Source organism: Coregonus lavaretus (assembly GCF_964263955.1).
Source record: "Coregonus lavaretus genome assembly, chromosome: 4".
Lineage (NCBI taxonomy): Eukaryota > Metazoa > Chordata > Actinopteri > Salmoniformes > Salmonidae > Coregonus > Coregonus lavaretus.
The window spans coordinates 58,902,207-58,912,671 of record NC_139991.1 but is presented as its reverse complement, the minus strand read 5'-3'; the positions used below and the strand labels follow the sequence as shown (position 1 = coordinate 58,912,671).

General features: G+C 42.4%; 1 protein-coding gene across 2 annotated transcripts; it reads right to left on the bottom strand.

The window, feature by feature from the left end:
• Positions 1–2,321: 2,321 nt before the first annotated feature.
• Positions 2,322–9,610, bottom strand: LOC311127748 (angiogenic factor with G patch and FHA domains 1-like). 2 transcript variants are annotated; one of them, XM_084159619.1, is made up of 16 exons: positions 9,549–9,610; positions 9,401–9,462; positions 7,872–8,080; positions 7,660–7,759; positions 7,309–7,532; positions 6,889–7,020; positions 6,610–6,810; positions 6,095–6,164; positions 4,889–5,000; positions 4,686–4,737; positions 4,466–4,567; positions 4,223–4,394; positions 3,980–4,059; positions 3,457–3,584; positions 3,219–3,318; positions 2,322–2,988 (listed from the first exon to the last, which is right to left on the bottom strand). In XM_084159619.1, the coding sequence occupies exons 3-16, from the start codon at positions 8,070–8,072 to the stop codon at positions 2,773–2,775; spliced, it is 1,890 nt and encodes a 629-aa protein (XP_084015745.1). In that variant the 5' UTR covers positions 8,073–8,080; positions 9,401–9,462; positions 9,549–9,610; the 3' UTR covers positions 2,322–2,772. The 2 variants fall into 2 exon arrangements, with proteins under 2 accessions (XP_084015745.1, XP_084015744.1); XM_084159618.1 differs by lacking the exon at positions 6,095–6,164 and adding an exon at positions 5,240–5,678 and having other exon boundaries at positions 9,549–9,608.
• Between the last annotated feature and the right edge of the window lie 855 nt (positions 9,611–10,465).

Below are 10,465 nucleotides of genomic sequence, written 5' to 3'. Positions count from 1 at the left end.
AGAGGATATTAGCTAAGACTGTCTAGTCATGAACAGCAGTGGTAGTACAGTTACTTCCCACTGTAGGCCTAAACTGCAACTGTTACTGCACTGATAAATGCAACGGCTTGCAACTGTCGTGTCAGTGTGCATTATACAGGATGCAATAAAAGTGAACTGGGACTACTGGAAAGCTGTTGGGCACCTAAACAGTGTTTGCACTGTGAGTTCCTGGAAAAGCACTCCATAAATCCAATTAATTCATTAATTGATTAAGGAGGAGGAAATGTTGGATAATCTAAGCTTTCTAATCTAATCTATATGTGTGTATTGTGTATGGGTGATACAGAAGAGCCTACACCTTTAAAGTCCAGAGGTCACATATTTATGGATGGTGCACACTTGATTTGTGTTCAGGGTCTTGAGAGAGTCTTTGAAAGAGGGAAAGAGAAAGAGAGAAAGGAAACAACTCTGGCTGTTTTTGAGCCAAGAAGTGCCTATTGCCTGGCAACTAGCTTAGACCTACTGTAAATCAAACAATACCAAGGACAAAACAATCAAATTCTTGGCACAGTGGGGAAACGCTGTACACTGCACGATTCCCTCAATCTGAATAGAACCAAATAGTGTCCTATGATCTGATTATATCCAGGTTATAAAGTGTAACATTGGGGTTACATCCACTCATAAAGAGCTTAAAATGTGTCCATATTATAACACAACCAACGGATAATTTGGGGGGAAAACGCCACCCTTAAGGGAAATGTCTATTTTCTGACAGAAATTAGCTACATATGTGCATCTGGCTATCCTTAGGCAAACACATTTTGAAGGGAAATAAGTGGGCAGAATATTTTGTTTTTTGTTATTCAATAAAAACAGAAACTTTAGAAAGGGGGCAAAATTATATAAGTTTTGTAGCATTTTTTTGTAATTTACTCTTAAAAGCCAGTCTTAGTATCTTATTTTAATTAAATCAAATATTGGAATAGAATGACATTGCACATCTCACTATTAATATATTTTTATTTTCGCCCTTCCTGTCCAAATCTTCCTAAAGTATCTACAAATTGTGTAACTCAAAGAAGTTACTTATAGATGATTTGGACCATTGACTTGCATTGATTGACCTGGGGGCATTTTGCCCCACTGGAGGGGTTCGTTTTGCTCCAAACATACTCACTTTAAACTGATTACAATTTATTTCTAACCAAGTGTATTATTTATCTTTAGGCTCCCCTACTGGTATAAGTATATACAAAAAGTTTATAGATCTAACTTCATTAGATTTTATATATATATATATTATATATATTTTTTTCTTCTTCTAAAGGACAAAATATTAGATCAATGTACCTCAATCGTTTTGTTGCAGTGACTTAAAGAGTTGAGATGAGACAGATTACATTTTTTGTTGAGCAATCCAGGGAAAGTGTTGACATTTTCTTGGGTGACAAAGTGGTTTCTGTGAGAATTACAGGAGGGGGCATTTAACCCCAAGACACCCTATAACCTGAGTTTAAGAGTCCCCTCTCTGCACCAATAATTAGTTCAGCTGCAGTCTCCTGCAAAACTCTTGTCATATGGTACAGTGTATAACACCAAATCAGGCCAGGGGGAACAATTATTCTATGTAAATTATGCATATGGACTCCTATAGTAAAATAGGCTAAATAACATTAGATAAAAATACTATACATAGTCACCAAATTAATGTATAGGTCATATCAGCAGTTTCTTTTCAAGGGCCATTCGTGGTAGGCCTGTTTAAAATTCCCTAGTGATGGGTTGAAATCGCATGAGGATAAAAATTGCCTAATCAAATTGTAGTGTTGGGAGTAGTGAACTACATAGTGTTCTCTTCATCAATAATAACTCAATGGAACAGTTGCCTTACCTTTTGCGGTCCATTGGACAATTCACTTTCTACAGTCGAAGTCTGACTCATTTCTTGAACCAGGGTTATGTCCTTTGCGAGTGGTAAAACGTTGGGATTATTAATTTCGGTCTAGAAAAGCGCGAAACTGCATCCGCGGTTCTCGGTCGTTGTCTCCATCGAGTTGAGGGGTGGATGGCCGGGGACCCGAGAAATTGGCGAATTTGAAATCGGTTAAACTTCAGAGTTACTTTTTCGGGTCGGCTTTTAGGCGTGCAACCGAAGTCCTTCCATGCAGTCCTAGTGCCGCCGGGTATGAAGTTGGTGCTTGTTATGGCCATGGAAAAGTGCATGTGCGTTTATATTAGTTCTCTAGCTAGCATGATCTTCACCCCCTGAAATAAGGAGTTGATTCACTTTATTTAATGTCATTTCAAATTAAATAAAGGCCTAAAACAATGACCTTTTGTACTGCTGACAAAATCAAAGCAACATTTTATTAAGTGTGATTGTACAATTTCAATGGCTGCTCAAAAAACAGTTGTTGCTTTACATTCGTTTTTCCTCAGAGTAAGACATGTCACACATTTGCATGAAAGAGAACGAGGAGGTTCTTTAGCATATTAAAAAATTAAATTAAATTTTAAAAAATCATGCAGAATTCTGATTAACCCAATTCTGCTGGACAGATGGTGCTATGGTGCTATGCCACTTTAGTGCAGGTTGGAATAACATTTGAGTACCAGCACCATTCTCATTCCACTCCATCCTCATTCCAAGAAGTGGATTCAGTCAGTAAAAACAATGCAATTAGGCCACCCTGTGTCTGTCTGCAGTCAATTACCCACTTCTCCATGGTGGATTGGGTGACTGGCCTTTCTGAGATATGGACTAGAACCGTTGAGAAACATTGGATGTCACTCAATCACTTCTCCTTTAACCCAAGGTTTGGGCGCTGGGCCCTGCTCCTTCTTGACTGTGGGTGTCTCTGTCTGGCATGTGTCATTAAACCTCTCCCTGGCCTTCTCCCAGTTCCTCTGGGTCTTGGTCCTACTCAGAGATCCAGCCTCGTCCACCGACACAGCAGCTCCCGCCCCAAAGCCTGACTGGGACTTCCGGATCTTCAACTGGATCTACGGGAAAACCAGAATGGTAGGAAATATCAGATCAGATGTGTGAGCAAAGTGAGAAAGAACTGGGATGAAATCACAACAGGTGGAGGATATTGGTTTGAGGTTTGGTCAATTTAAACTATAGCTATTCATTAATGCCTAGTTGAAATACTGTAGAAAAACTCCCATCCCTGAAAACTGGGAATACCAGGAGGAGAACCCCAATAGAAAGGGGGAAATTTTAATATTACCGGGTCTTTCATTCCGGCTCCATCTTTGCCCAGGCCTTCTCCTTTCTTCCAGCCCATCTTCTCCAGCATCTTCCTTCCCTTGTTGACTTCACTGATCTCACTGGACAAGGAGGGAAACAAGTACAAAAAGAGACAAGACAACCTCAGATCAATCCAGGACTTGGGAACTACTAGTTCTTACATGTGCATACGTGGCACACACACTTGCAATGACTCAACCAATCGGATGGCTACGTACACGTGTACAGAGGCGGGTGCGTCATCCCGTTGAAAGACTCCCTCGCTGCCCACGGTCTGACGGCGAGACTCGGCCCGGTCCACATACCTGGGGTTCCTCAGGGCTTTATCCTCCTCATACTCAGCGCTCTGTTGGGACAGAGAGAGACGAAGGAGACACTAAACACAGTAATATACTCACTGCTCTGTTAGCGACAAGGAAAGAACGTCAACTATGGGACTGCTCAGTCTCTAGCAACTTAAATGTCAACAAGACTTGCTTGAGCAAAAACAGAACAGTTTAATTGGATGAAAACTTCTGTCAGATAACATCCATGTATGCACACATGACTGTAAGTCGCTTTGGATAAAAGCGTCTGCTAAATGGCATATTATATTACACAAAGAAGGTAGGTGGAGATCTGATTGACAAGGACATTTCCAACAAAGGATTACCAATGGAAATTATTAATCACTGATTAATAATACAGCAGAAGGGGACAACAGATTAAGTTGTAGTGGTGGTGGATGAACCAGTCACTTACCTTCAGGCCATATTTAACCTTCATCTGTTTCAGTTCTTTCTGTCGGAGCAGCTCCTTGTCCTCTTTGGTTGGAGCTGGACCTGAGGAACAACACATCTGGATAGTTAGAGACTGGGCCATGTGTGTGTGTGTGGCATGGGTAGCTAGGTGTGTGAGCATTGCATTAGTGTTTGGTCTTATACAGACAACTTACAAAGATGGATGCAACACATTAGTCTGCAAATTAATCAGGTTGTTCTGTACCTGTCTGTAGCGGTTGGTTCCTCTGGTGTTTGCTGAGGTGAGCCATGACCTGTCCGGGTTCACAGCCGTCACAGGTGTCTGTCCCTGAGTGGATGTGGAAGGACAGAACAGTCTCTCCCATCTTCACCTCATCCCCATGGGTCAGAGGGCAAGGGTCACACTTAGCGTTGGGCTGATGGGAGGGAAAACAATACTGTTACTACTTCACTTTCCAACCAAGGTGTGTGTGTGTGTCTGTCCCACCTGTAGGATTCGGTTGCCATTGAGGACAGTTCCATTCTGGCTCCCCTGGTCCACTAGCATGTAGCACTGTCGGTCCTGGTCAAAGTACACCTCTGCATGGAGCTGGGATTTACATAAAATATATAGACCCAATCAGTACCATTACGATTTAATTTGATGGCCTGCAGACTACTAATGCATGTAGCAGAATCTAACAAATAAATGAAATAAGTTGCCATACCTTACTGACTCCCATTTCAGATATACTGATGGCATGGTTCATATCCTTCTCCCTGAAAAGATAGACTTACTGTTTTAACGTATCTCAAAATGCCACAGGTAGTTTAAACTTCGATTTCAGAAATAATGATCTGAGCTCTCATTCCCCCTGGTGGTTAAATAGATGAACTCCTGAGCCGATTCAATCTACAGCGCTGTACTGACCTGCCAATGGTGGCTGGAGAGTCAGCTGTGATTATGAAGAGTGTTCCTGTCTGTAACACTGGAGATCTGACCACTGTCACCCTCACACAGGGCGGCCACACCACCTCAGCTACTGGGGACACGACACACACATCACATACATTGACATTACAATTCTGCTGAGCAAGATTTTAACTATAGGAAACATTGAGGAAGACAGATGAACAAATATCAGGTGGTGTTAGACTTCTGACAGAGTGCTTTGTTTCATTCTTCCTTCACCTTTAAAGAAACCCCAGTGAAAAGTGCATACAAAGCTATAATAAGAAGTTGACTGAATAACTCTAAACTGTGTCCCTCCTCCCCTCTCACCTTCCTGACTCTCCATCTCTGACTCTGAGCTGTATTTGGTGGGAGGAGGGGAGGAAGAGGTAGACTTCCATTCTCCCTCCGACTCTGTGATCTCCCCCTCCTCAGGATCATTGTTCCCACTCGAGTCATCACTCCGCGACGCAGACACTGCTTTAGCCTTCTTCTTTTTCTTGCTGAGTTTATCTGATTTAGCCTTCTTCTTCCTCCTCCTTGAGCTGCTCGCATCATCAGAGCGCAACCCGTCCTTCCTCTTCTTCCTCTTCAGCGAGCGTTCAGCATTCTTCGCCCGGCGAATCTTCAAGGAGCTTTTTTTCCGCGGAGGAGCGTCTGGAGTAAGAGACCGGTCCCTCTGCCTGCGCGAGGCCTCGCCCCTCTTGGGGATTCGCCGCTCCACCCACTCATCAAGGTCCAGCTCCTCCTCCTTTACCTTTACAAGGCCCTGTCAGTAGACAGGCAACCAATCAGAGGGGAGGATGCACCTAAAGCATCTCCAGAGAACTCCATTCACAGACACTGGAAACAAGAGGCTTTCTAGGAATTTGGACAGTGGGCTCTCTGCATCAAAACCTCCCTGTACTGTTTTGGGGTTATTTTTGGATATGGGTCTCAGTTCTCAAAGACAGTAGGCCTGTACTGCATCACAGCAAAGCCAATTTATTGACTCAAGCTGCAAAACAATGAAAGTGATCCTCAAAAACATCCTCCTGACCAGACAAAGCAGCCAAATCCCTGGCCTCTGAAACCTGCCCTTTTTTTGCACTAAAGCTGTGTAGCCTATACCTCATATCTGCAAGGGGTCTTTCTGCTGTTAAAGAATTGTTCTAAGTGTCTGTGTGAAAGATGTGAGACGTGTACCTCTACGGGAAGCTGAGTTCCAGAAATAGGAAATCTTCATGTTAGCCAGTGAGTTAGTCACGTCTTCTACCTATGACCAGAGGAATAGCATTCAGTCAACTAAACAGCAGCTGCAAGCAATAGCCAAAACTCTGTACTTGACAAAAATGTATCTGACTCTACAGCAGAAATAACCAAAACTATAGCTGCTGCAGTCAGTCTAAAATCACCCCTGCAAGTATTTGAAAACTGAGACCACATAAATCATGGTTAAAATGGATCCTAAGAAGTCAATTACAATCTCTAAACTACTGAAGGTGAGATGCTTCAGGAGCCTCATGTCTCAGGTCAGCCAATGAACACAAATCAAAAACAGTAAGGATAACAGGTCAGTTGTATACAACAGTGAGAAATGTTGAGCTAGTTAAAACATATAAATTATCCCTTCTTAATCATTATTTAAAAGGAACATAAATCCAGAATTTGCTGTAATTCTCTTGTAGTGATTCTGGTTTATCTCTGGTACGGTCACCTACCTTATCATCCTGACGAGAGGTTCTCTCTGGAACTTTCTTCCACTTCCTTCCTTTCTTGTCTAGGCTCTTTATCACCTGGCTGGTCTTTGAGACAGGCTGTACAGTAGGAACCTCTATCCTGGAGTGGAACTGGTACTTGCCACTCTCTGCATCGTAGTAGTAGTACATCCCTGTGTTGTTATCATAGTACAACTGACTGGCCTAGGGGAGGGAGACAGTGACACAATTAAAGAGTGTTAAATAATGGAATAGTGATCGTGTGTGTGGGTGGTTTAGTACCGAGTCGTAGTAAAAGCCAGTGCTGTGGTCGTAGTACATCCCAGTTGTCTCATCAAACACAAAGCCAGTCTGTGTCATGGCCTGCTCAGCTGTGGCTCTCAGCATGTCAGCTATGGAGTCCGTATCCACTTCCTGCTGGAACAAACACAAGTAAAGAAAGTAAAGTTCCCAAACCGTTTTTGCACGGTGTCGGTCATCAACCTAAAACCTTCTAGTATTTATTGTGCCCTTCCAAATAGACATCATGATCATGTTTCAAGCTAATAGTCTTCTTTAGCCACGGCCCATGAAAGGAGTGATTGTGGTCACGTATTAGGGAGATCAGCACTTGTCTTCCAAAAGTAGTCTTTTGGAAGACAAGAGACACCTCACTGTCCTCAGTCAGAATAGAATGAGTGGAGGGACGGTAATCAAACTCGCCTCTGGTTGAGCAGCAGCAATACCACCCTCTACTGACACCTCTGTAACCATCGCTGTGGCTGTGTCTGTCATTGTGTCTGTAGCTGTGTCAGTGGTTGATTCTGCAGCTGTCATCACTGAGGCATCAGTGGCTTCCTGCCCCTCTGGTGTCACGGTCCCCTGCGTGTCTGTAGCCACACCATCACCCTGGTAGTAGCCTCCTCCATAGTAGTAGCTGTAATAATCTGGAAATCACACAGAGAAGGCTCAATGCATCTATCTGTGAGTGGAGCAACATAAAACCAAATGTTTCATTTAATCACAAACTGCTGGTCCTGGGAAATAAGAATGGATGGTGGTTAGATTGCTCACCAGTTTCTGACCAGCTATATTCCTCGGTCTGTGTCTCAGCTTCAGCTCTCTCTTTCGCCTTTTTCTTTCGTTCATGAATCTCTGCACTAAGCTTGTCGACCTATTGTATCAAATCATGTCAAAGAAAAAAGTATCACAGTCAGTTGTAAATTGACTCATTTGTGCATTTCACATACTTATTTAATGATGGCTAGATTGTTCTTGGTAGCTACCTGCTTCCTCAAGTCTTCATTGTAGCCTTCTGTGCTCTTCTGAAGCCTCTCAGACTTGGTCAGTTGTTTCTGTAATTTGGCCAGTTCTTTTGTGCAGGTTTTCAGTTCTTGCTGTAGCGACTCTACTTTCTGGCGAAGCTCAGCCACCTCGGAATCCGACCCCTCTTCTCCTCCACTCGCCTTCTCTCCATTTGTCGCCATACTCCCGGCTGTCATTGACACACAGGACCACAACGTGTAAAGTGATTTCTATAATATGCTAGCTTTATTATTTGCTATATTGGTATGCATTAAAGGGTAGGCCAGCTCTCAAACACTAGGCAGCATTCTGCCTTCTCCCTACAGATCTCAGCCATTAGCTTCACCCACGACTGCTTCATGTGAACTATACTGTGTTTTAATGTTTAGAAACGTCAATAATCATCGCTTGCGATACGGCTTTCGAAACATATGGCCCTTATCTTTCATCAGCGAGAAAGAATCCTTCAAATTAAAATATATACACTTACTGCAGCAGTTTTGCACAAATCCATACAGCTATGGTATCTCCATCTGACAAAACTACACTTCCCAAGTTAGGCTTACACACAGATGTTCGGAGCATGCTAGATAGCTAATTAGCATAGGTGGTTGCCTCGTTTTCTGTCTGTTTTCTGTAAACATGCGCTGTAATATGGAGATATGGCCATGTGGGAACACTAACCCTAACAAGGTGTGTATCTATTTAACCTTTAGATTGAAAAAAAATGACCACCTTCCGGAGACACTTGAAACCTTACCTCTTTAAGGAATACCTGGAATAGTTCAAAGTAATCCTTCTACCCCCCCCCCCCCCCCCCCCCCTCACATTTTTAAAACGTTTTTAAAGTGGTTGTCCCACTGGCTATCGTAAATTGAATGCACCAATTTGTAAGTCGCTCTGGATAAGAGCGTCTGCTAAATGACGTAAATTTCTCGATGATATGAAGTTAAGGTTCTTATGCTTCCAAAACCCTACTGCAAGCGATGTATGTTAATGTTCAGCCCGAGCGTAGGGGATCTTAACAAAACTCCCTCTTAGAGAAGACGCCTTCATCCAGTGACTTATGTGTAATGGAATGGAATGGAATTAAGAGTCATGATCAAAGGCTAGGGTAGTCCTAGTTACTATGTAAAAGCTAGCGTTGTTATCGCCATTATGACTTGTGGGCTTCCTGACCATAATAGCTGTTAGGCCAGGCTTTAATCCGTTTCTTTTTAATAAAGGTGCCTTGTATTTCCAGAATGTTTAATAAACTGTAATTTGAATTTACCTGACACATGCGCAAAACCATGTATGGAATTCGCATGTTTCAGGCGTGAACAAACCGTGAGAGCCACGCACAGACCGAATTCTGCTATAGATATTGTCTCCAATTACCAACGGTATAAGGACGAACCAAGCGGAAAACCTGTATAGTAAGTTAAAATGAGTTATCTTACCATATCAATGAATGAAGGCGCAAACGCTAGCTATCTGCTAACATGTTGTTAGCTGTGGATGGTCTTACCGATTCGTTTGTTTTCTTCGCTTGGACGATCGCCCTCGTTTCTCTCCGCAAAGAATATCAACCTGAAAGATTAACATAAACATATTGTAACCACCATGCATTGCTGACACACCCGACCACATGTTTTGTTGATAATAAAGAAAGTTACAATTGGTACAGTTGATGTGTTTACAATCCACTTCGACCGTGGCCGCCATTTTTTCAAGAGACGTAATTCTATCTTCTTCTACGGTACAAGAGCCACCGCTGGCTTAGAGCGCCACCCGTGGTTTGGAGTTAGAATAGGTCGAGTATTTGGAAATAATGTAACTAATTATACATTTACATTTTACATTTTAGTCATTTAGCAGACGCTCTTATCCAGAGCGACTTACAGGAGCATTTAGCAGACGCTCTTATCCAGAGCGACTTACAGGAGCATTATCTCTGGTTGAATAAAAAATACACTCATATTTCAGAGGTTTGTGTTCTCAAAAATAGGTGATGGTATCGAATATCAGTCAAAACATGTTAGGCTGTAGAAATGTAAATACTACTGCACTCACTTTACTGTCAATAAATACTTCCACATAAAGACCAGCAGGGGTCATGACGAGTATGGCTGTTGAGATTATGAGCAAAATGTGTGCAGTCAGTGTGTGTTGTTTGGAAACTCTGCCAAGCATTGCTTTCCATTTCTTGACTGTTCGAAATCCAAACATTAGGAAATTAAACTTTTAAGTGTTGTCTCCAGAGTAAAGTTGAACAACTTCAACAAATCACACAAATGACAAAATGTGTGTGTGTATATAAATGAACACCAAGTGGGCCTACAGGTGAGAAACTCCATTAAAAGTGACACACTCTTCTTTTTCTCAACACCTGTGAATAACACTTTCCCTTTAAGTCCAAGTAGCGGCTAATGAAGAGTCATAAGCCCTATTCATAAGCCCAAGTTGAAAATCGCCCAGAAGTCTCTCATAGCCTGTCATGTAAAATCTATTTTTTTCACATTTCAAAGCTTTCAATACATTCTCTATGGGTGTCTGTGGGCTTGCACTTACGCGCTTTCGTCATACGTGACGT

What these genes read in the sequence shown, in the direction of transcription:
- LOC311127748 (XM_084159618.1), bottom strand. Translation starts at nt 8,072, where the DNA reads ATGGCGACAAATGGAGAGAAGGCGAGTGGAGGAGAAGAGGGGTCGGAT. An exon ending in AGAGATGGAGAGTCAGGAAG is followed by an intron (nt 5,001 to 5,239) that starts GTGAGAGGGGAG and finishes TCGTGTCCCCAG; the next exon opens with TAGCTGAGGTGGTGTGGCCG. An exon ending in TCTCCAGCCACCATTGGCAG is followed by an intron (nt 4,738 to 4,888) that starts GTCAGTACAGCG and finishes CTATCTTTTCAG; the next exon opens with GGAGAAGGATATGAACCATG.